General features: G+C 44.1%; 7 protein-coding genes and 4 non-coding genes across 13 annotated transcripts in view; 8 read left to right on the top strand and 3 right to left on the bottom strand.

Annotated features, from left to right (window-relative positions):
• Positions 1-76: 76 nt before the first annotated feature.
• On the top strand, positions 77-953 carry LOC117567157 (methylosome subunit pICln). The gene is made up of 2 exons (XM_034246969.2): positions 77-276; positions 362-953. The coding sequence occupies exons 1-2, from the start codon at positions 158-160 to the stop codon at positions 951-953; spliced, it is 711 nt and encodes a 236-aa protein (XP_034102860.1). The 5' UTR covers positions 77-157.
• A 115-nt stretch (positions 954-1,068) lies between these two features.
• Positions 1,069-1,737, bottom strand: LOC117567158 (uncharacterized). Its single transcript, XM_034246971.2, has 2 exons — positions 1,269-1,737; positions 1,069-1,213 (listed from the first exon to the last, which is right to left on the bottom strand). Exons 1-2 carry the CDS (start codon positions 1,650-1,652, stop codon positions 1,136-1,138), a joined length of 462 nt encoding a protein of 153 aa, XP_034102862.1. The 5' UTR covers positions 1,653-1,737; the 3' UTR covers positions 1,069-1,135.
• Positions 1,738-2,201: 464 nt separating this feature from the next.
• On the top strand, positions 2,202-14,052 carry LOC117567328 (E3 ubiquitin-protein ligase Smurf1). Of its 3 annotated transcripts, none has more exons than XM_034247240.2 (8): positions 2,202-2,451; positions 3,681-3,914; positions 3,984-4,022; positions 9,254-9,490; positions 9,558-11,871; positions 11,938-12,137; positions 12,207-12,370; positions 12,445-14,052. In XM_034247240.2, the coding sequence occupies exons 2-8, from the start codon at positions 3,860-3,862 to the stop codon at positions 12,727-12,729; spliced, it is 3,294 nt and encodes a 1,097-aa protein (XP_034103131.1). In that variant the 5' UTR covers positions 2,202-2,451; positions 3,681-3,859; the 3' UTR covers positions 12,730-14,052. The 3 variants fall into 3 exon arrangements, with proteins under 3 accessions (XP_034103131.1, XP_034103128.1, XP_034103129.1); XM_034247237.2 differs by having other exon boundaries at positions 3,435-3,914; XM_034247238.2 differs by lacking the exon at positions 2,202-2,451 and adding an exon at positions 2,562-3,049 and having other exon boundaries at positions 3,435-3,914.
• Positions 5,470-7,760, top strand: LOC117567329 (NADH dehydrogenase [ubiquinone] flavoprotein 1, mitochondrial). The gene has a single exon (XM_034247241.2). The coding sequence runs from the start codon at positions 5,519-5,521 to the stop codon at positions 7,700-7,702; it is 2,184 nt and encodes a 727-aa protein (XP_034103132.1). The 5' UTR covers positions 5,470-5,518; the 3' UTR covers positions 7,703-7,760.
• On the bottom strand, positions 8,244-8,554 carry LOC117567330 (uncharacterized). The gene has a single exon (XM_034247242.2). It carries the CDS (start codon positions 8,521-8,523, stop codon positions 8,344-8,346), a length of 180 nt encoding a protein of 59 aa, XP_034103133.1. The 5' UTR covers positions 8,524-8,554; the 3' UTR covers positions 8,244-8,343.
• A 335-nt stretch (positions 14,053-14,387) lies between the features above and the next one.
• Trnaf-gaa (transfer RNA phenylalanine (anticodon GAA)) lies at positions 14,388-14,460 on the top strand. Its single transcript has one exon. It is a non-coding gene; the product is annotated as a tRNA-Phe (tRNA).
• A 448-nt stretch (positions 14,461-14,908) lies between these two features.
• On the top strand, positions 14,909-15,616 carry LOC117569327 (NTF2-related export protein-like). The gene is made up of 3 exons (XM_034250454.2): positions 14,909-14,989; positions 15,056-15,142; positions 15,215-15,616. Exons 1-3 carry the CDS (start codon positions 14,981-14,983, stop codon positions 15,521-15,523), a joined length of 405 nt encoding a protein of 134 aa, XP_034106345.1. The 5' UTR covers positions 14,909-14,980; the 3' UTR covers positions 15,524-15,616.
• A 609-nt stretch (positions 15,617-16,225) lies between these two features.
• On the top strand, positions 16,226-16,298 carry Trnaf-gaa (transfer RNA phenylalanine (anticodon GAA)). Its single transcript has one exon. It is a non-coding gene; the product is annotated as a tRNA-Phe (tRNA).
• A 257-nt stretch (positions 16,299-16,555) lies between these two features.
• On the top strand, positions 16,556-16,628 carry Trnaf-gaa (transfer RNA phenylalanine (anticodon GAA)). The gene has a single exon. It is a non-coding gene; the product is annotated as a tRNA-Phe (tRNA).
• An 86-nt stretch (positions 16,629-16,714) lies between these two features.
• Positions 16,715-27,061, bottom strand: part of LOC117572472 (mucin-5AC) — a 41,782-nt gene continuing 31,435 nt past the window's right edge. Inside the window, exons 4-9 of the mRNA XM_034255319.2 lie at positions 24,372-24,620; positions 18,781-21,966; positions 17,978-18,293; positions 17,794-17,924; positions 17,560-17,727; positions 16,715-17,488 (exon numbers count right to left, since the gene is read on the bottom strand). Coding sequence (XP_034111210.1) covers positions 17,150-17,488; positions 17,560-17,727; positions 17,794-17,924; positions 17,978-18,293; positions 18,781-21,966; positions 24,372-24,620 — 4,389 coding nt within the window. The 3' untranslated portion in view covers positions 16,715-17,149. The remainder of the gene's footprint in view (positions 17,489-17,559; positions 17,728-17,793; positions 17,925-17,977; positions 18,294-18,780; positions 21,967-24,371; positions 24,621-27,061) is intronic.
• On the top strand, positions 18,469-18,541 carry Trnaf-gaa (transfer RNA phenylalanine (anticodon GAA)). Its single transcript has one exon. It is a non-coding gene; the product is annotated as a tRNA-Phe (tRNA).

Genomic DNA, 27,061 nt, shown 5'->3' with positions numbered 1-27,061 from the left:
ATTGTGTGAATTGATGATTTTTATTTTATTTATTTAATTTCTCGTTCACAGCACTGACATTACAGCTAACGTTACCCAACACCAGTTGAATTTACCGCTGCCAGACGGTCTGCAAAACTGTTTATTGTGGTGTGTTTTCGCACAGTTTTCTATTAAAATGGTATTAATAATGCCTATTAGCCCTCCTGAGCATGGTCTCTTGTACACGGCTAACAATATTAAACTAAAACTTGGCGATAAAGTCGTTGGCCAAGGCACTATATATATTTCGCAAAAGTGAGTGCAAAAAGAAGAAAAGACGCAGTCTATGCTTAAAACATGATTTCCAAATTGCTTTTTGCTTTGGGCTTTTTTTGAACAGCACGCTTTCTTGGCAACCGGTGGATCTCCAAGAGGGCATTTCGATTGAGTGGAAGCAAGTCAGCTTACATGGCATTTCTTCGAATCCCAGGAAATGTATTTACTTTATGCTGGATCGCAAAGTGGAATGGGAAGGAGTCTACATGGGACGTAGTCTCGAAATCAATGGCCAGAATGGTGCTAACGATGAGCAACAGCGTAATGCTGCTGCAGCAGTTGTTAACAACGATGTAGATGAGGGCAATGGTAGTGATGACCTAGACGATGACGAGGACGATGACAACTTTGAGGATGCAGTCGATCAGCAACTAGACGATGTTACCGAGTGCTGGCTGCTGCCCGATGATATACACACTGTGGACACCATGTACAATGCTATGACCACTTGTCAGGCATTACATCCTGACTCGGCGGACAGCAACTCGGAGGATAGCGATCCCATGGAGGATGCTGGTGGCGTTGGCATGGCCTTTGATGATCAGGACATGGTGGAGGATGTCCTTACACTGGGTCGCAATGGTGGCGAAGTTGGCGGCATGCAGAATCTTAGCCTTGACGATGATGATGAGCGCTTTGAGGACGCGGACGAATAAGGTTACTCCATCCACCCCACACGAGAAACTAACTACTCCAAATAACCATTGCATCCATATACATACATACGTATTTATATTTGAATCTTTTATACAAATTGTAAGTCTAAAGTGTATTGTGAACATATTTGAATAGCTTTTTGGAATACTTTATACTTAACGCTGTAAGCGCTCAACAACATTTAAGCGTTTTCTTTTTTGGCCTGCTGCTGCAGCTTCATCTCGTTTTCCAGCGCATCTTCGCTTATGGGCGCTGCTAACTGTATGTAAAACATAAGTGTACAAGTAGTAAAATGGAATGCATTATAATCTTACCGCTTCGGCCACTTCTAACATGACCAATGCCTGCTGATAGCCATCTCCCTTGGAGGGTACTTTATCATAATTCCAATACGTGAAGTCTTGGAATGTGCCTGTCAGTCTCAGTTGTCGATCTGCTTGGTTTTCATCCGTCTCCTGCAGTACGAGGCCTTTGTATCCCTTGGGCACTGATTCCCGCTTTCCAAGTAGTGGATATCCTCTAAGAGCATTTGATAAAATGCCTTTGCCGAATTCTGGCGTATCACGCGTATAATTGTTAAAGTGTTTATCGACATCTGTGCACTCGCCGTCACCAACGATTTTGGCTGGTAAATAGTGCAGCTGCATTGGTCTCTTGTTGTCCAATTGCTGAATATCAAAATCCAAAGTAATTGACATTTTGTTTACCCACAAAACAATCTCCAATGAAAACAAATATTCTACGTAAACACCGCCAAAATGTTTAGTGTAGTGTGACCGCAAGTTGATTTGCAAGTGTTACCAGCTTTTATAATTAAAAGACGGTTACACTTAAAAAGGTATATTTATAATAAAAATTAACTTTCAATATGTATTTATAAAGGGAACTAAAAAATGACCTAACCCTTTAAAGAAACCCTTCAAGAAAAATAATTAAAAATTAAATATATATTTACAATCTTTAATTTTGGATTAGAATTATATATTTTTCTTCTGAAATTCTTTAATAGAAGCATCAACAATTTAATGAGCCCAATAAATTGTCAACTTTTATTATTTAAGTGAAACTGGTTCAATATATTGTTATTTGTAAATAATGAAATATGCTTTCTAATTATAAAAAAAACAGGTAACGGCTCTTTTATATAGCAGGAGGCAAAAAGATAACTGGTGGTATTATTTTAGTATTTTAACACAATATGGAGTAGTACATTTTGAATTTCAACCTGCGGTCACCCTTCTCGGGAACCAACAATAAAAATGGCGTTTCTCGTCGGACAAGAACTGATTTCTGCGCGATATTAGCATTAGTTAGTTAAAAACAACATAAAAGCGTGGACAAAGAAACAACAATTACTATAAATAATGTAGCTTAACTATCTGAAATCGAAACAACTGTTGCAAAATCGAAAGGTTCGCTGCTAACGTTCTTTTATCCGTATTCAGTCGTCGCCGTTGTCGTTGTTCATAGTTTCATTTGCTCTCTCGTCGTCTCTCCGTAAGTATAAAACGAGAGCAGTGCGTAAAAAAAGAAGCGAAAGATTATTTTTGTTGCAAATGTTGATGCTGTCAAATACGTAGCGTAAGCATAATAGATCGTGGAGTGCACAGTTCATAATTCTATATTTGTGTAAACCACGCATACAAAGTGTTTGATGCGTGCAAGATTTATAATAACTAACAAGTGTGTGTGGCGCTGTTGGCCCTGCCTTTATTTTATTGCAAATTCTGTGGCATAGACACAGATACGCACACACAGACACGGGCATCTCATCATAAGCGCGACACAATCAAAATAGTATGCACCCATACAACGACAGGAAACAAATTAAAGTTAATTAAGCAACACAGCTGAAATACATATAGTTTGTTGTACATATGTATATGTGAACATAATTTAATACAATTTATGAAATCATAAAAGTTAGTACTCGGTCAATTGTCTGTGCTGCCTGCAACGTGCGTCGTCGCCGAATTCGTTGTTGTTGCTGTGCTCTATGCATATTCGAGTGTGTGTGTGTGTTTATGTGTGCCTGTGTGACATGTGCGTGTGAAACAACAGCAAAGCAACAACAACAGAAGCAAATCAATTTCGGGTGAGTTGCTAGCTACCTGCCAAAGCAGCTTTATTTTTCTCCTTCTCTTTCTGTTCGTGTTTCGTATAGTTCGCCGGCAGTTTGCACGCCCTGCACATTTCTACACACACACACACATTTATAAGCGCAGGCAGCAGCAGAGACAGCCCTAATACTCACGCACTCCATTCATTTTTAGAGCTCAGAAGAGAACCACCTACACACTGACACATACAGTTGCAGATACATGTGCTTATCTTAACGAACGAAACGAGCGAATGAACGAGCGAACAACCGTTTTAGTTATCATAATGTTTGTGTGTGTGTTTGTGTTAAAATAGCAATTCGTATATAAATTCAATTATAAAACTCGTAAATAATCAGTTTTGTCGTTTTTCTATTGCAGTGTGGTGCATTTGCAGCCAGAGCCAACGTAACGAGACCAACACTTAAACAATCCATGAATTATAAATATAACTCTCTACAAACAATGACACACGACTGCTGCAGCCGCAACAACAACAATAGTAAAAACATAACTCAAGGCTACGGCACCTGTGGTCGTAGTAACAATCCAAACTGAGATATATATTTCGTTCTTTTTCTGCTGTCTCCTCCTTCGCAACTGATATAAATTCATTTATGCTGCCAGTCAGCAACAAAAACAAAAACAGCAGCTACAACAATTAAACGCCCAAAAATGAACAACACAATTGTCGGACTGACCAATTGCTTTATCACTAAATAACAAAAATAGTTCGACTATATATTTTTATATACATCAAATATCTATATAAAATTAATATCAACAACTATTAAAAGTCTGAAACTATGAATAAATTGGATTATCCACGTCGCAATGGTACACACAAAGTTCGAATAACGCGTAAGTTGATTGACTTTTTGTATTTCAATTGAATATTTATATCTAATAATGTTGTTATTTCTTTTGCAGTATTGTGTGCAAGAAACTTGGCGCGCAAGGATTTGTTTCGTAAGTATTTATTTATTGTTGTATGCATAATTAATATGTATGTTTTCTTATAGTTGAATTCTTCTCTTAAATTAATTTTGCATAAACAATTTGGAGAGGAACAGAAACCATTTGCTTGGAATTGCCTTTGGCCAGTTTTGTTTAACAGGGCGGGTTTTGAGTGCTACGTGCAATGTGCTTTTGTAGCTCTAGCTAAATTTAGCATTTCCTTTTGTCTACTTTCATTTTTAAACAAATTCCCCCCTCAATTCACTCATTGCACACATTATTACGGTTGCCAACCTGCTTGCCGTTTGTCGAGTCGTCTAGTCGAGTGGTTGTTGTTATAATTTTTTGTTTACACATAACAAAAATGATTATTACTAATTTGCTTTCGTTGTATCTGCATCTCGTTCGCACAACTCGCACACACACACACACAGACAGACGCACATTTCCATCTGTGCGTTATTATTTTCTATTTTTTCTCATTCATTTTTTACACATCGTTGCACTTAAATCACGCGGCCAGCCAGCAACAGTCCAACCAAGCAAACAACACCAGCCATCGTCATCATCAGTGTATTGCCTAATGCCGTCTTTAATTATATACTATGTATCTGTATCTGTGATAGATATATGCATGTCTATAGATACTAATGTATCTGCGCGCTTAGTTATACATAGATATAGGTTTCATTCCGAAATATGCGACAGGTGCTCCCAAACAAGGAGTTGCCGATTTCTATGCCCAATGAAATGGCGTATTAATGCTAATGTTCAATTAACAACGGCATGCCAAGTAGCGTGTAGAGTAGATCGTAGATCGGCCAATCGATCCATCCACTATGCACTCAAATACTCTCGAACGCCTGGTTCCATCTTGGGGCGACGCACTTGGCTTACATTTGTCATACTCGGTGAATGTTTTGATTTTTTATGCCCATGCAAATAAGCTGAAGGCAAAAAAAAATGAGTTGAGTTTGTAGTTGTGTAGTTGTACGTTCAATGTTGTTTATCGTTCGCTTGGTGGGCTGATTAGATTTGTTCTGTGAGTGTATGGAATATATATATATATATAGAGTGAGTCGAACGGAGAAACTATGAAAAATCGTTTGGGAAAAACCACAGTAACCAACCTGAGTGCGAAATGTATGATTTTTTATTTAATTTTATTTTTTTTTGTTTTTGGTCTTACGCGATATTGATAGACGTTTGGCTCAATTTGTGGCCGCTGATATTAATAGATATGATGGGCGCGGGATTTCGCAGACAAGTAATTGCTATGACTAAGTTTCCGGGCGTTTCCTTTAAAGGCAAACAACGCAGAGAAAGTGTGTGAGGATATCATGCCAATTATGTCAATCATCTCAGTTAGCTTGGACAGTTTGAAAGTTCTTTCATTTAGGAGCACACATTGAGTAGGCCTAGTATATCCTGTCTTTCAATCTCTATGAATTTGGAAAGTATTCGAAACTATTTATATTGTCAACTGTTCTATTAAAGAAGGCCACACAATGAATACTTTGCTGCTGCGTCAACAATTTTCGCTAAATTGCAGAAAACCCTTTTGCCTGACCTTTCCATATCTACAATGTGGACTGGGAAAAAGAACAAATAGAATAGGCGAGCAGCCAACACTTGAAGTTGGCAAAAGGGAGCTGGAATTGTTGGATATGCGAAGAAACGTTGGCGAATTGCGAGCAATGACGCTGTTCTTGGCGATGAGGGAAAACACGAGTGCGTCGACAACACGAAAGTATAAACATTGGACACACGTGCCACTGGCAAAAAGCATGAGCAGTAACGAAGCTGGAAAGTCTGTAGATGACAGTGAAATAAAGCTCCCAAAAGAAGAAACTGAATCTAAGATGAACAAGAATTGCGCTAAGATTACCTCAATAAGTGAGGTGAGGATGTCAGTGCCCGAGGTGTCGAAGAAGCGCAAAGAAAAAATGCTGGCACGCATCAAGGAGAAGCAAGGCGAATACATTATCCTGGATCCTTTTAGTGTGGAAGAAGAGGTCAAGCACAAGGAGTACACAAAGTTTCCGCTTAAAACACAACGCGATCCATTAAAGTTCCCTGTCAACGAGCGATTAGCGGAGACGAAAGACAGTGAGTTGGAAGCTGTGCTCGAGGCGGCCAAACGTAAAGCTGCTGAGATAAAAGTCCTTGATCCACATTCCCTGACCAGAAAAAAACACGCTAAAAAGTCTAACGAGAAGTTAGGTGCATTGGGCAGTAAACCCAAAGTTACTTCAGGTCCTTCTGGTGCAAAGTCATATTCCACAGCCGCTAAGTCGACGGGCGGTGCAACCAAGCCTCCGCCTCCGCCAATGGAATTGCCTCCTGGCACTCCGCCACCACAAACAAAGACCAAGTTTGGTCCACTTGCGGATGCGGATCGCATCTTCACAAATCTCTATGGACGTCACGATTGGCGTCTCAAGGAGGCAATGAAGCGCGGCGATTGGTACAAGACCCGCGAAATTGTGGAGAAGGGTTCGGCCTGGATCATCAACGAGGTGAAGACGTCCGGACTGCGTGGTCGGGGAGGAGCCGGTTTCCCAAGTGGGCTCAAATGGTCATTTATGAACAAGCCACCCGATGGCAGACCCAAGTTTCTGCTCGTCAATGCGGATGAAGGTGAACCAGGCACATGCAAGGATCGCGAGATACTGCGTCACGATCCGCACAAGTTGATTGAAGGTTGCCTGATTGCCGGCTGTGCGATGGGCGCCAACACGGGTTTCATCTACATTCGCGGCGAGTTCTTCAACGAGGCCTGCAATCTGCAATATGCCATCGTGGAGGCTTACAAGGCGGGATACCTGGGCAAGAATGCCTGCGGCTCTGGCTACGAGTTCGATCTCTATGTGCAACGTGGCGCTGGCGCTTATGTTTGTGGTGAGGAGACCTCGCTCATCGAATCGGTGGAGGGTAAGGCGGGTAAACCAAGAAACAAGCCGCCATTTCCCGCAGACATTGGCGTCTTTGGCTGCCCCTCGACGGTCACCAATGTGGAGACTGTGGCTGTGGCACCGGCGATTTGTCGTCGCGGTGGCAAATGGTTTGCCAGCTTTGGACGCACTCGCAACTCGGGCACCAAGCTCTTCAACATCTCGGGACATGTGAACACACCTTGCACCTTTGAGGAGGAGATGTCAATGACGACACGTGAACTAATTGAGCGACACGCTGGCGGCGTCATTGGGGGCTGGGAGAACCTGTTGGCCATCATACCAGGCGGCTCCTCAACGCCGTGCATTACACAAAAGGATGCAGAGACATCCATACACGACTACGACGGCCTGATGGCAGTGAAATCCTCTCTCGGCACCGGTGCCATGATTGTGATGAACAAGAGCACGGACATCATCAAGGCGATTGCCCGCTTGGCTGCCTTTTACAAGCATGAAAGCTGTGGCCAGTGCACTCCATGTCGAGAGGGCCTCCACTGGGTGAATCTCATTATGCAGCGCTTTGTCACTGGCCGTGCTCAAGTCGGCGAGATTGATATGCTCTGGGAGCTAACCAAGCAGATCGAGGGACACACTATTTGTGCGCTGGGCGATGGCGCCGCTTGGCCGCCACAGGGACTCATTCGACACTTTCGTCCGGTCATCGAACAGCGCATTAAGGAGCGTGAGGCATGCGACAAAGCCGAAGCTGCCGCAAAGGCCCCCATAAATGTTTAAGTGTTGAGTGTGGAGTATAAACAATAAAGACAGTGGGGCAAAAAGCTTCATGCAACAGCGACTTCCGAGTGAAAGTGCCGACAAATGGGGTTGAACGGCGGCAGTGGCAACAGTTGCCGTGAGGAAATGTGGCAGACAGTTTTGTGGCAAACGAAGCCAAGTGTGACAGCTGCTCAGCTGCTGAGTTAGAGTATGCAGCAGTCTGCTATTGTCTGCACTTCCTTTTACTTTTCACTGTTCGCTGTTTTCTGTCTGTTGTGTGCTTTGGTGCAGAAAATCAACAGCTGCAGCTCAAATTACACAGCGAGAGGTAAAGAGAGAGAGAGAGAGATGGAGGACTGCAGGTAGCAGGAACAGGTAGTGAGGCAGCGTTGTAGCAGGCACAGCGTGCAGCATATGACGCAGGTTAGACCGAGGCAAGTTATTGACGTCCAGCTGGGGGACAGCCGAGATGTAACGAGCTCTGGCATCATCGACAGAAGTACGTCGACGACTTGACCCACTTGCAGTGGCACTTGGCCTCCATTCGCAGTCATTCGCTGAGTAAAACAATTATTATTCGAGTGCTTTGATTTAATTGAAACTTATTGCCCTCTGGTCACAAGAGATTCACAAAACTTAGCAGAAGTAGTTTGCCAATTTTATTTGCCGTTGGGATTGAATGGTGGCGTGCCTGGTATACGAAGAGGCGCTCCATTCGGTTGTGGGCGTCGATTGAATCGTCGATCGTCAAAGGGCGTGGCGAATGTAGAGGTGACGCTCAACGCGAGCAGTGCGAGTGCCAGCCAGGTGAAGAAGCTACTGAAGCGTATGGCAGCCATGTCTCAAGTGGATTGCGATGTCAGATCGTTGCTGCCGCTTGCTTTATTTATAGTTTGGTACGCTGATTAACCTATCACAAGCTGGCTGTTTCTTTGTTGTGCGGGGGACTCACAGTAATCAGGTTGGGAAACAAATGGGATTAATCGGTGGGGGGAACTTTAGCTGCCCCTAATGATTAGGCGATGGTTGTTGTGATGACCTCGTCGAAGCTGCTTGTTGTGATTGTCGAGCTGCTGCTTATTGTGACTGATGTTGCTGTTGTTGCTGTGATTTCCGGTTTCGCCTCTGGGAAGTTTCGTGGATCGATGGCTAAGCGGTTGGGGAAGCCGGGTCGCAGATGCGCCTTATAACAGTTAATAAATTGTACCAGGAATAGTACCCAAAGCAGCAGAAACCAATTCATGATTAACAACTTTAGCTTATTGTTGAAGAGGGGAGTCGACTAGCATAACTAACTGAAAATATTCAGATACTTATATTGCTATTATCGGGTTGTATTAGAGCAATTAATACCCTGTCTGTTTGAAAGTTTAGGGTATATATCAAGTGTCTTCAAACTGGTTTGCAATTGCAAATTGAACATTGCAATTATTCTACATTCAGAGTATTTCGTAGTCGAGCTCATCTTAATTTGAAATACGCAACTATAGGTTTAATTTGCTTGCTACTCCAATTAGGGCCACGCAATTGCAATCTATTAATTTATATGCTTTCATTCCAACTTTGCAGGGTTGCCCGATCCGTTTGCCAAGGTCCAGGTGGATGGCACCGGTCAAGTCTACTCGACGGAGATAAGCAAATCTTCTCTGGATCCGAAATGGAATGCACACTACGATCTGTTTCTGGGACGTGGCGATTGCATAACCATTACAGTGTGGAACCAGCGCAAGATACACAAAGGCAGCGGCTTTCTGGGCTGTGTGCGCATTCCCGCCTTGACCATACAAAGCCTCAAGGGAGCAGGCTGTAAGTAGCATCAAATCAAATCAAATCAAACTAAAAACCAACTAATTGCAATTCATTTAATTGTTAGTTCAACGACTGGATTTGGGCAAACTCTCGCCGGACGACGATGAGTTGGTGCGCGGCCAGATTATCATCTCGCTCCTGCCCAAGGATGGACCATGCAGCGGGAATCCCCTGGCCATTGTGGGACCCAGTGGCGATGTGCGCGGCCCATCGGAGGAGGACTCCACCGAGGATCTGCTGCCTGATGGTTGGGAAGAGCGACGCACGGACAACGGGCGCATCTACTATGTGAATCATGCTACCAAATCGACGCAATGGGATCGACCCAGAGCCGCAGCAACGCCAGCGGGGACCAAGTCGCCGCAGCAGCGACAAAACAATGGCAACCAGCCACCGGCGGGTCCCACGCGATCCACCACCTGCACGAATCTGCTCAACGGCCATAGCAATCGTCAGGCAACGCGCGAGACGACGGACGAGCGACGCCACTCAACCGAAATACTCTCGAGCGTTGGTGTTGCCGGGGGCAAGGAGAACACCAGTCCGACATCGGGCACAACGACAGCGTCAACGACAGCGACGACGCCGGGCAAGAAGCTGAACTCGAGTCGTGCTGGCAATGCGGCACTGGAACCCGCCACGCCCAACAACAGCAGCAGTAGCGGGAGCAGCAGTAACAATACAACGACAAACACAACGGGAGCGGGAACAGGAACGGGAGGAACAACGACGGCGACTGGTCGCCTGCACATCAGCAACACCAATAGCAACAGCAACAATGACAATCATCTGAAAACGCCAAAGCATCAAACATCCTCCACGGCAATGAATGGGCACGGTCATGGGCATGTACATGGACATGGCGAGGCGACGCCCACATCGCCAACGGGACAACAGAACTATGTGAATGGCAATGCGCAAAGTGGCCAAGCGGCGCAACCGCAACAGGCCAACAATGGCTGGCCAACTGCCGACGGGGATGGCAGCACAACACCAGCAACGACGCCGCCACGACAAAGTCCCACAGCAGCCACATTGACAGCGCCAACGACGCCAGTGACACCGACGGCGGCGACGGTAACGGCGCATAGCAATGGCAACGGCAACGTGCACAGTCCCAATGCCAACAGTCAGCCCACAAGCAGATCCGAGCGAGCGCCGCCCGCAGCAGCAGCAGCGCCCACACAGCGTTCGCAGCGTCGCACGTCGCGTCAAGCGGTGGAGGAGGTCGCATCGCGACGTCGTTCATCGCGTGGCACTCGCAATGCCTCAGCTGGAACAGCGGCTGGTGGCGGTGGATTGCGTTATGTGTCGGCGATAGCGGCAGCAAATCAAGCGGCACGTCCATTCCTGGATCTGCCGCCGGGCTATGAGATGCGCACTACGCAACAGGGTCAGGTGTATTTCTATCACATACCCACGGGCGTGTCCACGTGGCACGATCCGCGCATACCGCGCGATTTTGACACGCAGCATCTGACGCTTGACGCGATTGGACCGCTGCCCAGCGGCTGGGAGCAACGCAAGACAGCGTCGGGTCGCGTCTACTTTGTGGATCACAACAATCGCACCACACAGTTTACGGATCCGCGTCTCAGCGGCAGCATACTGCAAATGATACGCCGTGGCGGCAGCGTGCCACCAGCGACACCAAATACAACGGCTGCGTCAACAACAGTTGCCACAGTAGCAGCGCCAGCTGCTCCGCCGGCGGCAGCAACAGCAGCGGCGCCGTCACCAGCGAACAATGCGGCGAATTCAACGTCGTCGTCGTCGACGACATCGACACCACATCGCAGTGCGACGCAGCACATTGTGGTGCCCGATTTGCCGCAGGGACTGCTTGAGGGCGCCGATCTGTTGCCGAAGTACCGCCGCGATTTGGTGGGCAAGATGCGAGCGTTGCGCTCGGAGCTGCAGACGATGCAGCCACAGTCGGGCCACTGTCGGCTAGAGGTGTCGCGCAGCGAGATATTCGAGGAGAGCTACAGACTGATTATGAAGATGCGCGCCAAGGACATGCGCAAGCGGCTCATGGTCAAGTTCAAGGGCGAGGAGGGACTGGACTACGGTGGTGTGGCACGCGAGTGGCTGCATCTGCTCTCCCGCGAGATGCTCAATCCACAGTATGGATTGTTTCAATACAGTCGCGACGATCACTATACGCTACAAATCAATCCGGACTCTGGTGTGAATCCCGATCATTTGTCCTATTTTCATTTTGTGGGACGAACGCTGGGCATTGCTGTGTTCCATGGCCATTGCCTTGATGGTGGCTTCACCACGCCCTTTTATAAACAACTGCTGAACAAACCCATCACACTGGGCGACATTGAGGGCGTGGATCCCGAGCTACATCGCAGCCTCACCTGGATGCTGTAAGTTTACGATTGATCGTAATACGATCGTAATCATTATACTAATAATGTTATTGCATTTTGCAGCGAGAGCAACATCAGCGGGATCATTGAGTCGACGTTCAGCGTGGAGAACAATAGCTTTGGCGCTCTGGTGGTGCATGAACTAAAGCCTGGCGGCGCCGCAATTGCCGTCACCGAGGAGAACAAGCGCGAGTATGTGAAGCTCTATGTCAACTATCGTTTCATGCGAGGCATTGAGCAGCAGTTCCTGGCACTGCAAAAAGGTGAGTGGCATATTAATCGATCAATTGTGGAACTGGTGTTTATTTCCTATTGCCTATTATGCTTGACAGGCTTTTGTGAGCTAATACCCAGCCATTTGCTGCGGCCATTTGATGAGCGCGAACTGGAATTGGTCATTGGCGGCATCTCTAGCATCGATGTCAACGATTGGCGCAACAATACGAGACTGAAGCACTGCACCAATGAAACGACGCAAGTTCTGTGGTTCTGGCAGGTGAGTAGTGTCAACAGCTTACAAATGGTTCTCACCATACTAATCACATTTAACACCTTCCGTGTCCTGTCCAGGTGGTTGAGTCATACAGCTCGGAGATGCGTGCGCGTCTGTTGCAGTTTGTCACTGGATCGTCACGTGTGCCGCTGCAAGGATTTCGTGCGCTACAGGGATCGACGGGTGCGGTGGGGCCACGCCTCTTCACCATTCACCTTACCGCGGATGTGCCGACACAAAATTTGCCCAAGGCTCACACCTGCTTTAATCGCATCGACTTGCCGCCCTACGAAAACTATCAGCTGCTGTGTGACAAGCTGACACAGGCCGTGGAGGAGACCTGTGGCTTTGCTGTGGAATAGTTACAAAACGCGCACAACCCCAAACACACAATCACACACAATTGCACATCTGCATTATATCATACATATAGAAGACGAAAGCGATTTGAAATTATATTGGCCTGGGCCTGTGAACCATTATTGCATTGGAATTTGTCTGTTGAATTATGCGCTCGGCAATGCTGTTCTTTTTTATTCTTTTGCTGCGCCTTTTGCAGTTAAAAAAAAAACAAAAGCAAAGTTGATTTACACCCACACACAAAAAAAACACACAGACTTATTACGTAAATATTTATGTGTTGCTCGAAAGCAACAACAGTTCTTATACATAGTTACCAAGTGCATATAGACCCAACGTTAGCGTACTCGTGTATCTAAATACGAATATCTACTTGTATTTTGCTGTCTACCCTTGGCCTTTGTTTGTTTACGTCGTGTTATAAATTGTAGTTTTAAATTTTAAAACCCATATACATATACACATTATAAATTTACACACATATATATATATATAAATCTATATATACACATACATATATCATAGTTGATAATTAGGCGTACTAAGGAAGAGCAAACAAAAACAACCAATAATAACAAATTTTTCAATTGTAGACATTGAACCGGCAATTGCGTGCTTTTGTTTAGTTTTTATTGCATTTTTATGTTTATTAATTATATTTTGTACATTTATAAAAAAAAATCAAACTCACTGATAAGTTTTTAATTATTGTTAAAATTGTCCTTAAACCCACACACACAAACACATATACACTCACACAAACACTCACACATGCATATACATACATAGAGAAACATAAAACAAAAGAAAACAAACAAATGCTTGAAAAATTACTCAATTATTATAATTAGTTATTTTTTAAATTTTTAAATAAATGAAAATTATTTAAATTGCATTCGTTAATAATTTCCTTATTATTTCTTTTAATTAGCTGGTTCAAAATCATTACATTATTGCCAAATCAATTGAGGAACAAATTAAACATATTCATACATATACCTATACACATAGTACATTCATAGTAGGAACTCACATCATAATATTGACATTGATAATTGATACGAATTGGACAAATTTCTAGAAAGTGATATTAGTGAAAATTTTTAACTGTCTTTGAATTAAATTATATTAACAATTGGTAGTTATCTAAGCGAGCCCTTGGGTCGTGTATTTCAAATTTATATACCATTGATTTTACCAGATTGAGAAACATTATAAATTTAAGTAAACCTAGCCACAAATAAAGAAATGAGAAAACGAAAGCAAAAACGAACACAACACAAATCGAACGTTAACTTTTTAGCTTTAGAGAGTTCTAGGGTGTGAAATCCAAATGAAATTGAAAACTAAGCGGAAAACACATTCTGCTTAATAATTGAAAAAGGATTAATAAATAAATATGTATAGAATATGTAAATGCAAGAAGTTTTTAATTCATAATGGGTACTTATCGAATTTAAAGTTGACCAGAGTAATGCGGGTAATAATAATGAGTAATGTAATATTAGTAATTATTAGTAATATTAGACCGGAGGTTTAACGATTCTTAGTAACTTTTTAAAATCGTATAAATCATGTTGTCCTCATAACTTGTGAGGGTTGCAGTGAAAGTACATGGGGTAGGGAATCAAAACGCGATTTTGACACGTCAACATCAACTGCCGAAATAGCTCAGTTGGGAGAGCGTTAGACTGAAGATCTAAAGGTCCCCGGTTCAATCCCGGGTTTCGGCAACATCTATCACTTTTTTAGCGTTTTTTATGTAGAGTCTACATTTATTAAATACAATTAGTTTTTAACAACGGCATGGGTGCTTTTGGGATAATTTTCAAATTAATGGGAGGAGCTTGGCATCCTTGTGGAGCGCCTTCGTAAATTGGCCAAAAAAGACACTACATTTCTCCTCCTATAACTCGAACAACAAAGCCTTGTGGATGCCACTCCTCGATATTGACGGATAGCGAGTAAGTTTTATTTTTCTGTTTTTATACATTGGCGCACTTAAATGTCAGCTGTTTGTTTAGTGTGAGCTCTTTTTCGGTGTCATATCATTACCCAAAAAGTGCGTTCGCTATTTCTACGTAGCTCGCGAACGTAGAAAAACCGACAGTTTGTTTATGGGTTTTTACATTTGACCTGAACGGAAACCCGAGGTTTTGGGTGCAGTGGAAATAGGCTATTACCTTGATGTTAGCATAATTTGAAATTGAAATTGTGGTCACACTTCACTGCGGCATTTACACAAACAGAAATATGAACAGCGTGAGTAAATAATTATTTATATTATTGAGGCATTTAAATAACATAAACAATGTGTGCATCTTTAAGGAACTGCGTACCAAAGTGGAAGCGGCTTGTCGCACAGCCGAAGACTTCACACGTGTGTACTATGCCTCCCTGGACAATCGGCGACATGTAAGTGGACAACAACAAAGTTGCCGGCAATGACGAAATAAATAACAAGTGCAATTTTAAACACAATTTTAGCAAATGGGACGACTTTACATCGATAGCGCGACGTTCAGTTGGAATGGCAATGGCGCCACTGGACGCGAAACAATCGAACGCTACTTCAAAGAGTTGCCCTCATCGCGCCATCAACTAACCACGCTGGATGCGCAACCGATTTTGGATGCTGCCGTGGGCAATCAGAACACATACATTATCCTGGCCAGCGGCACAGTGAAATATTCGGATCAGGCTGCGCGCAATTTTCAGCAATCGTTTGTGATAACGGCCGAGAATGATAAATGGAAAATTGCCTCTGATTGCTATCGCCTGCAGGAGCCGTTATAAAGCGCTTAGAAATCTAGCTTAAAGTTTGTTTAAATTACTTTTAAACGCATTAAGCTTAAGAGAGCGAGAGAGAGAGAGAGAGAGAGCGAACTCTTAACTAGAAATAAATATCATAAATTGTGTTTTTGAAGCTGACTGACTGGCTTTGACTTTAAGAGAGAGCTTTATGCAAGCTGTAAGCGCACAAGGGCCTATTTAACTGTCGGCTTAAGAGAGAGCTTTACATTGCGAGCGCTTAAGGGCGACTGCACTGGCTTTGATTTTAAGAGAGAGCAAGCACAAATCATAAGGGCTTGTCGCTAAGCTTAAGAGCGCGCAGTTTGTTTATGCCACTAGTAAGAGAATAGGCATAGTTTTGGTGCTGGCGCTCCTTAAAGCCGAGTGTAAGTCGATGTCGACGTCACGTTAAAACGCGTCGTCTGTTGCACGCACTTGACACTTACCACTCGCGTGACAACAATCGGTGCAGTCAGCAGTTGCAACATCCGCAGCTGGTGGAACTTTCTTAAAATAGCAATCAAATTAAAAACTGTAATAATTAGACAAACGGCTAAAAATAGCTAATTCTGGAAAAAGTTTGTTTCACTTTAAATTCAATAAATATTAAAATATATTTCTTGAAGGTATTTTTTACTTGAATACATTTTTTATTCCTCATTTTCTTATATCTTAACTGGTGCTTTTGGGCAGACAAGTGCATATGCCGAAATAGCTCAGTTGGGAGAGCGTTAGACTGAAGATCTAAAGGTCCCCGGTTCAATCCCGGGTTTCGGCATTCTCAACAATTTTTTATTTTTTTAAAGTTTGCCAACTCTAATTGAAAAACGAAATTCTTTAGCATAATAATTAAAAAATAAAAATGTTATTTAAATTTCAGTCGCTATTGATTTGTTGAGCCCCACAACCGCTACTGTTAACACAAGTGCTACGTTAACAGAATTGCTATTTGAATTTAGCTAAGACACAAACCACGACAGTGTTGGTTGGGCACCATACATTTCCTATGGACAGTTGGCATCGCAACAACCATGTGCCGAAATAGCTCAGTTGGGAGAGCGTTAGACTGAAGATCTAAAGGTCCCCGGTTCAATCCCGGGTTTCGGCATCAAATTAGATTTTTTTTTAAATATATAAAAAATTTGAAAATTGTTTTTAATATTTATTTATTTATTATTTTTGTCTTTAATGACAATTATTATTTTGTATTAAGACGCCATTAATTAAATTATAAGAAAGGTCTACGATATAATTACAAACTAGTTTTAACTAAGAGTGCATGACTATTTACTTTCCGGGAGTCCAAATAACAGCGCTCCCAATTACCAATTACATACAATATATACGCAGAATAATCATTTGAATAGATTTAGTAAAGAATAAAGTAATGGTAGAAAACGAAGATAGCTGATAGCTTGGGGTATAAATAGTATGATACCTGCCTTATTATACTTGTACTTATAAATAGAATACAAGTATGTAAGTATATACACATATTATATATACGAGTATGTTACTGAGCAGCAGTATAATTAAGCCATATGTATAAACTTTTGCAATGTCTAATCGATTGCAAATTACTAAAGCTAGATCGTGGTTAGTCTGTCGCTGTGCGCGCGACTGATTATCTTAGAAGTCTGGGTCGTAGTCACGCGCGTACCGCGTCCTACTCGGATGATTATTATAGCTGTACATCTGGTGTGCATCGGCAAAGGCGTCAGGATATTGATGACCATGGCCATAGCCTTGCTGCTGCTGATGGCCAGCGTATGGCTGCTGATGCGAATGCTGCTGGTGGTGGTGATGTCCGCCGCCACCATGATGTGGTCGCTTCAGGGAGTCACCCTTTTGGGAGTAGGCCGGCTGTTGGTCATAGAAATAGTCACCGCTGTTGTGTGGATGACGTGTTGAACGCCAGCTATCGTAGATGTTGCTGCTGTTGCTGCCGTGCATCGAATTGGTGAAGCGCTGTACGCAGTATAAAAGAAAGAGTATATTCAGTCTATGCTGATTAAATGTTATTTGAGTGCACGTCTTACTTTCGGCTTGATCGGCTGCTTGGTGTCATTCCAAGGATCGTCAATGTTGTAGAAATCATCCACGCCGTAGTTGTCAGCGCCACCCATGTGGTTGACCTTCAGCTCGTTAAGCATGTCATTCGTCAGAGGAATGGGCGTCTTCTTGGCGCGCTTCTGGCGATTAAGCAGCTGCAACGAAAAGCAAGAAATATTAATCAATATAATCGTGTTTTCATGAATCCCATGAGTACTTACCACTGTGACCCCAAAGATGACGACGAATACGAGCGAGCCCACACCAATCACAATCACCACAATCGCCCACTGTGGTATGGGCAGATCATCCTCAGCATTCTCCACATTCGTGTGCAGATTCTTGGCAATTACTGAAATTGAAAACAATTAGATGCAGTAGAAATTGCAGTCCTAGTTTACTCACCACTAAACTCGGTGGCCACTGGATCAATGGTGAATTTGCCCATCTGATAGCTGGCCTTGACTAGTTGCTCCTCCTGCGGACTGGACACGCTGTCCGTCTCATTCTCTTGGGCATCCTTGTCGGGCACCATGGGGGCCGTTGGCTTGACGAGCGCATCATGGAACAGTTGCTTTATTTCCAAGGTGTCCACATCCTCGGTGATGTTGGCCAGCTCCACATAATAATCCACCAGTACGCTGCCCTCGCTAAAGCTATCGATGCGCACCTTCTTATACCATTTGTTCAGCTGCGCCGCATTGGAGTAGACTTCGTTAAGCTGTCGAAAACAATTGTATAAGAATTATGAATAATATGTACGATAACAATAATGCTTACAATTAATTGCCAAAGCTGATAAGTATTATTATGTTAAATGGAATTTGAAACGATAAAGCAGCCTGCGGTCTAAGGGGTGGCAATGAAAATTCGATTTAGACATAAGTTGAACAACTGCCGAAATAGCTCAGTTGGGAGAGCGTTAGACTGAAGATCTAAAGGTCCCCGGTTCAATCCCGGGTTTCGGCACTCGATAAATTTTTTTATTTTTGCAATTAATAAATTTTTGAGCCAAATGTTATATTTTGTGTAATGATTAATTTCTTGCGAAAAATTAATTAATATATAACATTGATAATTGCACGTCTCTTGCACAAAAAACTACAATTAACTTCAATGTTATTAAATTAAAAATGTGAACACGTTTTTGTTTTTTAATGTATTTAGTTATGTAGGTGCAATTATCGAAATTAGTACAGGGAACTCACCTGTGCCTCTAGTTCGTGTGCAAGGTTCTTCCACTCTAACGTGTTATGATCGAGCAGTTCCGGTTTCCATGCGACGCCATCGATAATCCTAATTGTGGCCTCTAGATCGCAGTCGGCGGTGCAGTGTCCTGGCTTGGTGGGTCGTGGCGTCGTCGTGGTCGTGGTGGTTGTTGTGGTGGTGGTGCTTGTTGTGGTGCTAGTGCTGCCAGCTGCTGTCAGAAGATCCTCAAAGTTGATTGTCTGTACATTGAGTTTGTCAATGGACAGCGGAGTCGTAGGGGGAGTAGGCCAGCCAGTAAACTCGGTGGTTGCACGTGTTGGTGGGCCCTTTCGGATCACCAACGACGGCGACGAGTTGGGCACTTCAGCGCCTTCGACTGGGGTATGTGGCGTGGTCAGACGATGTGCACCCAAACGTTTGTGGAATCCTTTGGGGAACACGACCTTTAGACCACCGCCAGGTGCCTCTGTGGAGCTGGCAACTGGTGCGGCGCTCGTTTGTGGCTTACTCGTCGTCGAGGTAGTGCTGGTGCTGGTGGAAGCAGGGTGCACGGCTGGTTTTGACTTGTAGCCTGGTGGTAGTAGCGAAGCAAGCAGATCATCACTCTCACTTGAGCTAGACTTTTCAGTGGTATTCAATTTAAAGCCTGGCGGCAGGAAGCTGCTCAAATCATCCACCTTAACGGGTGTGATGGGGAGCTTTGGCTCCTCCTTTGGTGCTTTGTAGCCAGGTGGCAAGAAACTGCTCAGATCATCGAAGGGCACAGCCACAGGTGGCGATCTCTGAGTGGTTGAGGATGGAGTAAAGCCAGGTGGCAGGAACTTGGATATGTCATCAACAACGGCAATCGCGGGCTTTGACGTCGTCGAGCTAACCTTGTAATCCTTAGGCAATAAAGCGGCCAGACTGTCATCGAATTTCGCATCGCTGAAGAGACTTTCCAGTGCCGATGATGCTTTCGGTGCCTTTGTTGTGGACGTCGTGCTTGTGGTTCTAGGTGGCTTGTAACCCTTGGGCAACAGTCCCGCTAAAGCGACATCCTGCACGGCAACAACTCCATTTTTGAACGAGCGACTGATGGTCGAGTTTCTCGACGGTTTCTTTGGTTGTTCCTCAGCTGGCGCCTCCGTTGTGGTTGTCGTTGTTGTGGTCGATGTGGTTGTCGTTGTGATTTTGCGATTCTTGTAGCTAGACTTGGGCTTGAATCCCACTGGCAATAGACCAGCTAACTCATCCATTTCGCTTTCATCAAAGTGCTGCACCTTTACCTTTGCTCCACTGCTTGTGGTGCTGGGCGAAGCTGTGGTCCGTGGCTGGAATTTGCGAATGTTTGGCACAAATCGACCAGATCCCGTGGACAGAGTTGTGGCTTGTGTGGATGCATCCATTTGATTGATGATTTGATATTTGCCCGACAGCACGCCACTCGAAAGCTCTGATTGCACGCGATCCAATTTGTCGATGATGCTCTCCGTGGAGGCGCCTTGTGCTGGCAGAGATCTCTCCGTGGTTGAGGTTGTGCTGGTGCTGGTTGAACTGGATGTCGTTGTTGGCGATGCAGTTGTTGTTGTGGTGGGCTCTTCACTGCTCTCGTTCTGATCGAGCTGTTTCTGCTGCTGCTTGGAGTGCACCTTGCGCTCAAGTTCCGATAATGTCTGCTTTGTTTCTTCCTGTTCGATGGCCGGGAAAGGCAGGAAACGGGCACCGTTGATGCTTCGACTTGTCTGTATCGAAGCCACGACCACATAGCTCTCTGTTACATTCGGAGTAGTGTCGCTGGGCATCGGAGTTGTCTCCACAACCACGGTAGGTGTTTCGGTGTGCTCTTCCTCCTCTAGCTTGGGGGCTGGCTGACTGTCCGAGAGAGTTGTGCCCAAAGTGCTGGGCGTTACAGGCGCCGGGAAAGCTGTGGAGCCATTGACCACGCTCTTTGTGGTTACCACAGAAATGATTTCGCGTCCATCATCAAACTTGTGCTCACCACTTCGCGTAGATTCGCTTTCCGACTCGGTGGTTGCATCACTGTGCTGCTTGTGATCGTGTCCCTGCTCGCCGCCTTCCTCCTCGTCCAACTCCTCACCCTCTTCGTACTCGTATTCCTCATCACCTTCTTCGCCTTCTTCGTCATCGTATTCGGATTCATCTTCCTGCTGTTGCTTGGAGGTGTTCGAGCTCTTATCCTGCTCCTTGGAAGTTTCCTGAGATTGCTGTTTCACTGTTCCAATTGTGCTAGGAGTCTGGGTTGTGGTGCTGACAATTTCCACGGTCACATCGGTGGTCTCTGCTTCAGTGCCTGTCTGATGCTCCTCTGTGGACTCGCTCTGTTTGGGTATCGACGTGGTGGCCTTCTCTTTATCATCCTCCTCTACATATTCGTATTCATGAACAGCATTTGGAAGTGTGGTCTCCTCGGTAAAGTCGTGGGATTCGGAAGACTCCGTTCGGGATTCCTCTGTGCTGCTGGTGCTGCTCGATTTATCGGCATCGTCTTCATTGCTGGTCACCGTGTCCAGTGCTTCCGAGCTGTGCGTCTGGCTGTGCACTGTCTCAGTCTTGATTGCGCTAATGGGTGTGATGGTCTCCTCTTGAAGCGGCAGCTTCTCCAGACTCGATGATTCCTCATGGTCGTGCTGCTCCTCTTGGGATTCCTGCTCGTACTGTTCCTCATCGTCGTCTTCCTCCTCTTCCACGCCCTCAGTAGTGCTGGTGGTGCTTGGAGTGGGTCGTGGTAACTTCAGTCGGGCATTGGCGCTGTTATAGTTAAAGGGTCGCTTGCTAACTACGCTGACGGGTTCATTAATTTCGCGACTAATGAACACAGGTCGACGGGGACTTGGCGGCTTACGACCAAAACTAGGACGCTCCGAGGGCGCATTATTCTGTGTGCTCGAACTAATAGTTGTGGTGCTTGTTGTCTTGGCTGTTGCGCGATTGCTGCCAAAGCGATTGTACCGTTTGCTGCTCACCTCTGCGCTGCTGCCCGTTGTTGTGGAAGGCGTCGATGAGGATGTGGCTGAAGCAGGCTGATAGCGACTGCGCAGGCGATAGGGCGTCGCTGCTGCCTGGGGTGTGGCATCTTCCACAGCTGGTGGTGCCTGAGTGCGAGTACGCGTCGAGCTTGGCGAGAAGCCGCCATTGCCAAAGGGACGCAATGCAACGCTGCTTGATCCCAAGCGCTTCTCATTCTGCAAAAAATAATCGGAGATATAGCATATCAAATAAATGAAATAGTCTTAGATCAGTTACAGCTTTGATGAGGAGCTAAGCTAGCGAGAGGTAACTGTGGACTGTTGGATCAAGCTTAATATTTGCTGAGTTAAACGCTCTTCTCAAATCACACCTAGAGCATCCTAAAGTATCAAAGAATCCACAAAGTCAGGCATCAGGTATTGCTCACAATCTGCGATTAGGCGGTTCCATTGCTCATCGGGAGATTTGGGGCCACAAAGAACCTGTGAATTCGCAATACCTTCACCTTCTCTTTTAACTGAGACGCTGCTTAACAGTAATAATGATACGACAAATGTGGGATAATTGTTGTCTGGGGGATCGCGGCTCTAGGGGAACGAATGCCGTGCTACGCATTGTTACAGTCTCAGCTGTTATTAGAGTTGCCGATTGCCAAGCAGACAGCAGCTGGGCTGCCTCATTCACAGCAAAGCAAAGGCAACGGCAACAGCAACCGCTTTTGTGGTCATATGTTATCGTCGTCATGGGAAACTGTTACAGTTACAGTTGCAACATGGCACGCTAACACACATACAGAGGCACACAGAAGACGGGCAGACAGTCAGACAGACAGAAAAATCACAATCTCTGCGGTTCGTCTGTCAATTGTTTTGCGTGCGAACTCTTCTCAATCTCGTTCCCCTCCGCCCCATCACAATCCCAATCTCAGACCCATTCCCAGTCGAGTGATTCTCAAATTTGTCTAAAGCGCTTTACGTTTTGTGCAAAACAAAAAATTTGCAGCGTGAGGCGTCCATTATTTATGCGCTCGTATTTATTTAATTTTTATGTGAAGGCAACAAACTACGACGAGTAGAAGAAGAAGAAGCTGTATAGAAGACTCCTCGACTCGACTTGACTCGACTGGCAATCGTGAGCAGCTATTGAAAGCTGTTGGATTGAGTGCTGCATGATGACATTTGGGTCGTTGCAAGCGCCAAGTTGACAGCACTTGCCGAACAAAGTGTGGCAACCCCAGCCACAGTATCGATGGGACCCTTCTTGCAATGTTCGCGCGAGTGCGAGTGCGAGTAAATGGCAGCTTCAAGTGCTGTCAGCAAGGTGTTTCGAAGGGGAAATAGTTGAGTAATTACTGCACATCAAAGGATTATCATTAATTACAATACAATCAAGTGGGCGTTGGCGGCTAAATGGCGACTAATTGTCATTGTGGGCGGTCCATTGATGTGATTAAGCCAAGATTAATCATCGAAACTTTCACTGAAATTGGCAACAAATAGTGGTCATTAACTCGAAATCAAATCTAATTGGCAATTGAGTTGGCGCGACTGCAAAATACTCTGCATGTAGCACGCTTGTTATATTTCTCACTAGCACACGCATGCGTTCAGCAGTTGCGCGTGTAGCCAACGCTCGTTAGATGGCGCCAGCTGCAAGCAGTGCAGTGCACTTGCACCTTGCACTCGGGAAAGTTACTGGCAGCTTTCGATGCATTGAATAATTTTATTAAATCATGGTGGAGGAAAGAAGGGAGTTTCTTTTTTAGACAATTTGATTATTTTTTAGAATATTTATGAAACTAAAAATTACTTAATTGTTCACACAATATTTGTGCAGAGCTAATAGAAACTCTCCTCAGTGTCTAATACCCTATTTCAAAACTCACGGGTTATAACAACACATAAGCTGCGTGAGCGAATACAAGAGGAAGCCGACGAAGAGGAGAGTAATAAAAGAAGCTGAGGAAAGTGTGCGACAAGACAAACATCTCAATTATGAATAGCCATCTCTCCAGCTCAGCAGCTCGACAGATCGACAGCCCTCATTCATTATTTTTTTTGGTAGAAATGTAAATAAATAAATAGGAAGCATGTATTTTGTTAAGCGTGGAGCAAAGATAAATAACTGCTCCACATTTGTTAAGGTAAACAAAACGAGGTGAAAGGTAAAAAATAGGTAAAATTCATTGATAGACTCCAATGCGCTGTGGTTTTATGAAGTTTGTAAAGAGCACAAAGAGAGAGAAACGAAGCGGGACAGAGAGAAGGTATGTGTAGATGTGGTTGGCAGCAACTGGTTCTCGGATTTAGCGGAATTTTGTTTGCCGAATTCGTAGTGAGCAAAAACACATTTGCCGTTTCATTTGGCGTCACGTAAGAGAGAGTCGAGAGCCAAAAACCAACTGATATTGGCCAAATCAGAGCATGGCCAATTGTTTTGTTAAATGTTATGCAATGCCAAAATGTTGTTTGTAGTTCCTTTTTTTGTTGCTTTTACTTTTCGACGTCCGTCTCTCCCCCAGTCTGTCCCTCTATCCGTCTGTTATCGATGTGGCAGCCCCCCCTTCTTTCGATGTGGCAGCTGATGAACGAGATCTCGAGCTCAATTGGCGTTTCCTTACCGTCGTTGTTGGTTCACTGAAGTGCGCCAGAAATTGCGTCTGCTGGTGTGGCACATTGACACGCTGCGTCTGCGGTTGGAAACCATTCAAACTGTTCCCTAGGCTGCCACTGCTTCCACCACCATTGCGTATCGCCTTGGAGCGTGTAAATCCATTCGATGGCGTTGCGGACGTTGCGCCACCTCCACTCACGGGCACACCAAAGGGGCGTGGCGAGATATCGTAATACTCCGACTGTCGATTCGGTTTCTGTGGGAAGAAACAGAGATGCAGAGAAGCTTCGAGTTAATTCACTTCGTTATAGGGATTAAAAGTGTGTAATCAAGTTAAGAAGATAAATGAGTGAGAATTAAAAATGTAAAAAAAAACCTTAGCTGCCCACAGCTGACGCTTTAATTGAGAGGCGTCTAAGTCATAAAAGATACATGACAGCGTTTAACGAATACAAAGCCTAAGCTGACAACAGAGCGAGTGAGTGAGAATTAAAGATGTAGTATTTAATTGAAATTAAATAACTAAATATTTAATTGAAAAGCAGCTAAGTATTAAGTTAAAAGTACTTAAATTTGCTCAGTAGCAAGCAGTGCAGTTGCTAGGAAATGTCAATGGCGCACTGTACATTGGACGCAGCCTTTTGGGTGGAATGGATGGATGATTAAAGCAGTTGATAAGCTGACAGCAAGCAGTGTCTTAGCTGCGTGTGAAATGCCAAAGGGGGAAGCAACTCTTACATGCCAAACACAGTCCCAAATTGCAACATTTGTATGCGCATAAGTTGACATCGAACCGCTTAAAGATCATTGTGAAGTGCATGCATGGGGGTAATGGGAGCACTCATGTGTTCACCTGACTACCTCACTCACTCACTGTCCCTACTCAGACAGTAGACAGCAGACAGCAGACAACGAGGGGACCTTCGTTAAGTCCACGTGTTGAGGGCAATGCCAAAGCGCTTTAAGATTCCAGCCAAAGAAACTCTAAAGTTGATTGCATATGGATTGAATTGAAATCGAAATTGAAAGCAGCGCAACAACAAGAAATCAAACAATGGAAATCTATCAAAAGTGTTTGATTGAAGTGTATCAAGGTCGAAATTCGACTGGCCGCTAATTACAGAAATCGCTGTCAGTTACCAGTTGCCAGTTTCGCCTCAAATGTTGAGTACTCGATGTTGTTATTATGCATTATTATTGCTGTTGTTGCTTTGGTATTTCTCTGTTTATTTCTCAGTTTATTTATTGCCTTTTTTTGAAAGTGCTTCTAATGTTGGGTGCCTGTCTTCGACTGAACGAGAGAGGGGGAGTTTCTAGGGGAAGGGGGCGTTATAGGAATGCAGTTGGTTGTGCTGCTGTTTTGCTCTGGTTAACAAATTGCATACAAAACGCAAGTTTTGTTGCTAAAAGGCGCATTTCAATTGCACTCGAAGTTTTCCGCTTCTTGACGTCGCTGTTTACGCATCACAGAATACTCTACACCCACACCCCCCACCACAAAAAGCACCCCTCCACTTAACAGCAAAACAATTTGTTGAGAGATCTTCTGCATTTCTCTGTCAATTAGAGAGAAATGAGAGAGTTGATAGCTTTAGCTTAAGTCTTAGTCTGATTAAGCTGTAGTCTGTAATTGGCTGGCAAACAATGCCAAACAGTTTTTACTCGTTAATATAAATTATCAAGTGAATTCCCAGCAATTTCACTGTCAACTCATAGTTCGAGTGGGTGCAACACTCGCTTCAATGATGAGCATACTCATGAATGCAGTGAGCAGTAGGCTGGCAAATGGTCAGTAGAAAGTGCTGGTCAGCAAATTAAAGAGCTCTTAAGTCGTTTGTCAATATGGAAGCATAACAAAACTATGAAAAAGCTGCTCACGTACTAAACGGTGACTTTTCGACTTTCGTCAAAGACAGAGACAGAAACAGAGACACACAATGTCGCATTGACTTTCACTCTAAGAAAAGGCCATCAAAATATAATCACTTTTCCATAATCGCTGCCAGTGAGAATTGCCCTCTGAAATGCTAAAAAGCAAACAGTCAAATTTGATGGCCATTTAAGTTACACCTGTCCAATTAACCGATGTTTCCATAAACATTTATAGCTCAGCTGCACGTTTCTTATTTATTGCAATAAATACTTGGAAATTAAAATATTGCTACTTTCTGCAAAAGAAATATATTTATTCGGAGCGTCTAACCAACTAGAAACTATTCTTTCCTATATAATATAATGGATTTATTGGTATACCCTTGCCATTATCTTGAAGGGTATTATAACTTTGTGGGTACAGAAAATGTGAGTAACAGAAAGGAGACATTCCCGACCCCATTAAATATATATAATTTTGATCAATACCATTTGAACATTATAACATTATATTATAATTTTTTTAATGCTCACTTTCGTCCCCGCAAATCGCACTGTTTTATTTTTATTGAAAATGCGTAGTGGGTATCTCACAGTCGAGCACACTTGATTGTAGTTTTTTTGTTTTACCTTATTGTATTTAAAGCTACTGTCAAAGTGCAGTGTTATTCTTATAATATACCAAAGTGCAATACCTCAATAATACTAACAAATACCTAAGGTATTTTAATATAGTACTACATTTAATATATACCAATTTCAGATACTGCATGTATATTAAAATATACCAATGGATATATTTGTTATAATGATATAGTACTAAAT

Source organism: Drosophila albomicans, chromosome 3 (assembly GCF_009650485.2).
Source record: "Drosophila albomicans strain 15112-1751.03 chromosome 3, ASM965048v2, whole genome shotgun sequence".
NCBI classification, from domain to species: Eukaryota; Metazoa; Arthropoda; class Insecta; order Diptera; family Drosophilidae; genus Drosophila; species Drosophila albomicans.
The sequence above is the reverse complement of the archived record's forward strand: the minus strand, read 5'-3'. Positions and strand labels throughout refer to the sequence as shown.

Excerpts from the sequence above, each read along its gene's own strand:
- LOC117567157 (XM_034246969.2), top strand. The coding sequence starts at position 158 with ATGGTATTAATAATGCCTATTAGCCCTCCTGAGCATGGTCTCTTGTAC. Across the intron at positions 277-361 it reads ACTATATATATTTCGCAAAA|CACGCTTTCTTGGCAACCGG; the intron begins GTGAGTGCAAAA and ends TTTTTTGAACAG.
- LOC117567158 (XM_034246971.2), bottom strand. The coding sequence starts at position 1,652 with ATGTCAATTACTTTGGATTTTGATATTCAGCAATTGGACAACAAGAGA. Across the intron at positions 1,214-1,268 it reads TGTTAGAAGTGGCCGAAGCG|TTAGCAGCGCCCATAAGCGA; the intron begins GTAAGATTATAA and ends TTTTACATACAG.
- LOC117567328 (XM_034247240.2), top strand. The coding sequence starts at position 3,860 with ATGAATAAATTGGATTATCCACGTCGCAATGGTACACACAAAGTTCGA. Across the intron at positions 12,138-12,206 it reads GTTCCTGGCACTGCAAAAAG|GCTTTTGTGAGCTAATACCC; the intron begins GTGAGTGGCATA and ends TATGCTTGACAG. Across the intron at positions 12,371-12,444 it reads AAGTTCTGTGGTTCTGGCAG|GTGGTTGAGTCATACAGCTC; the intron begins GTGAGTAGTGTC and ends TGTCCTGTCCAG.
- LOC117567329 (XM_034247241.2), top strand. The coding sequence starts at position 5,519 with ATGAATACTTTGCTGCTGCGTCAACAATTTTCGCTAAATTGCAGAAAA.
- LOC117567330 (XM_034247242.2), bottom strand. The coding sequence starts at position 8,523 with ATGGCTGCCATACGCTTCAGTAGCTTCTTCACCTGGCTGGCACTCGCA.
- LOC117569327 (XM_034250454.2), top strand. Across the intron at positions 15,143-15,214 it reads CCCTGGACAATCGGCGACAT|CAAATGGGACGACTTTACAT; the intron begins GTAAGTGGACAA and ends ACACAATTTTAG.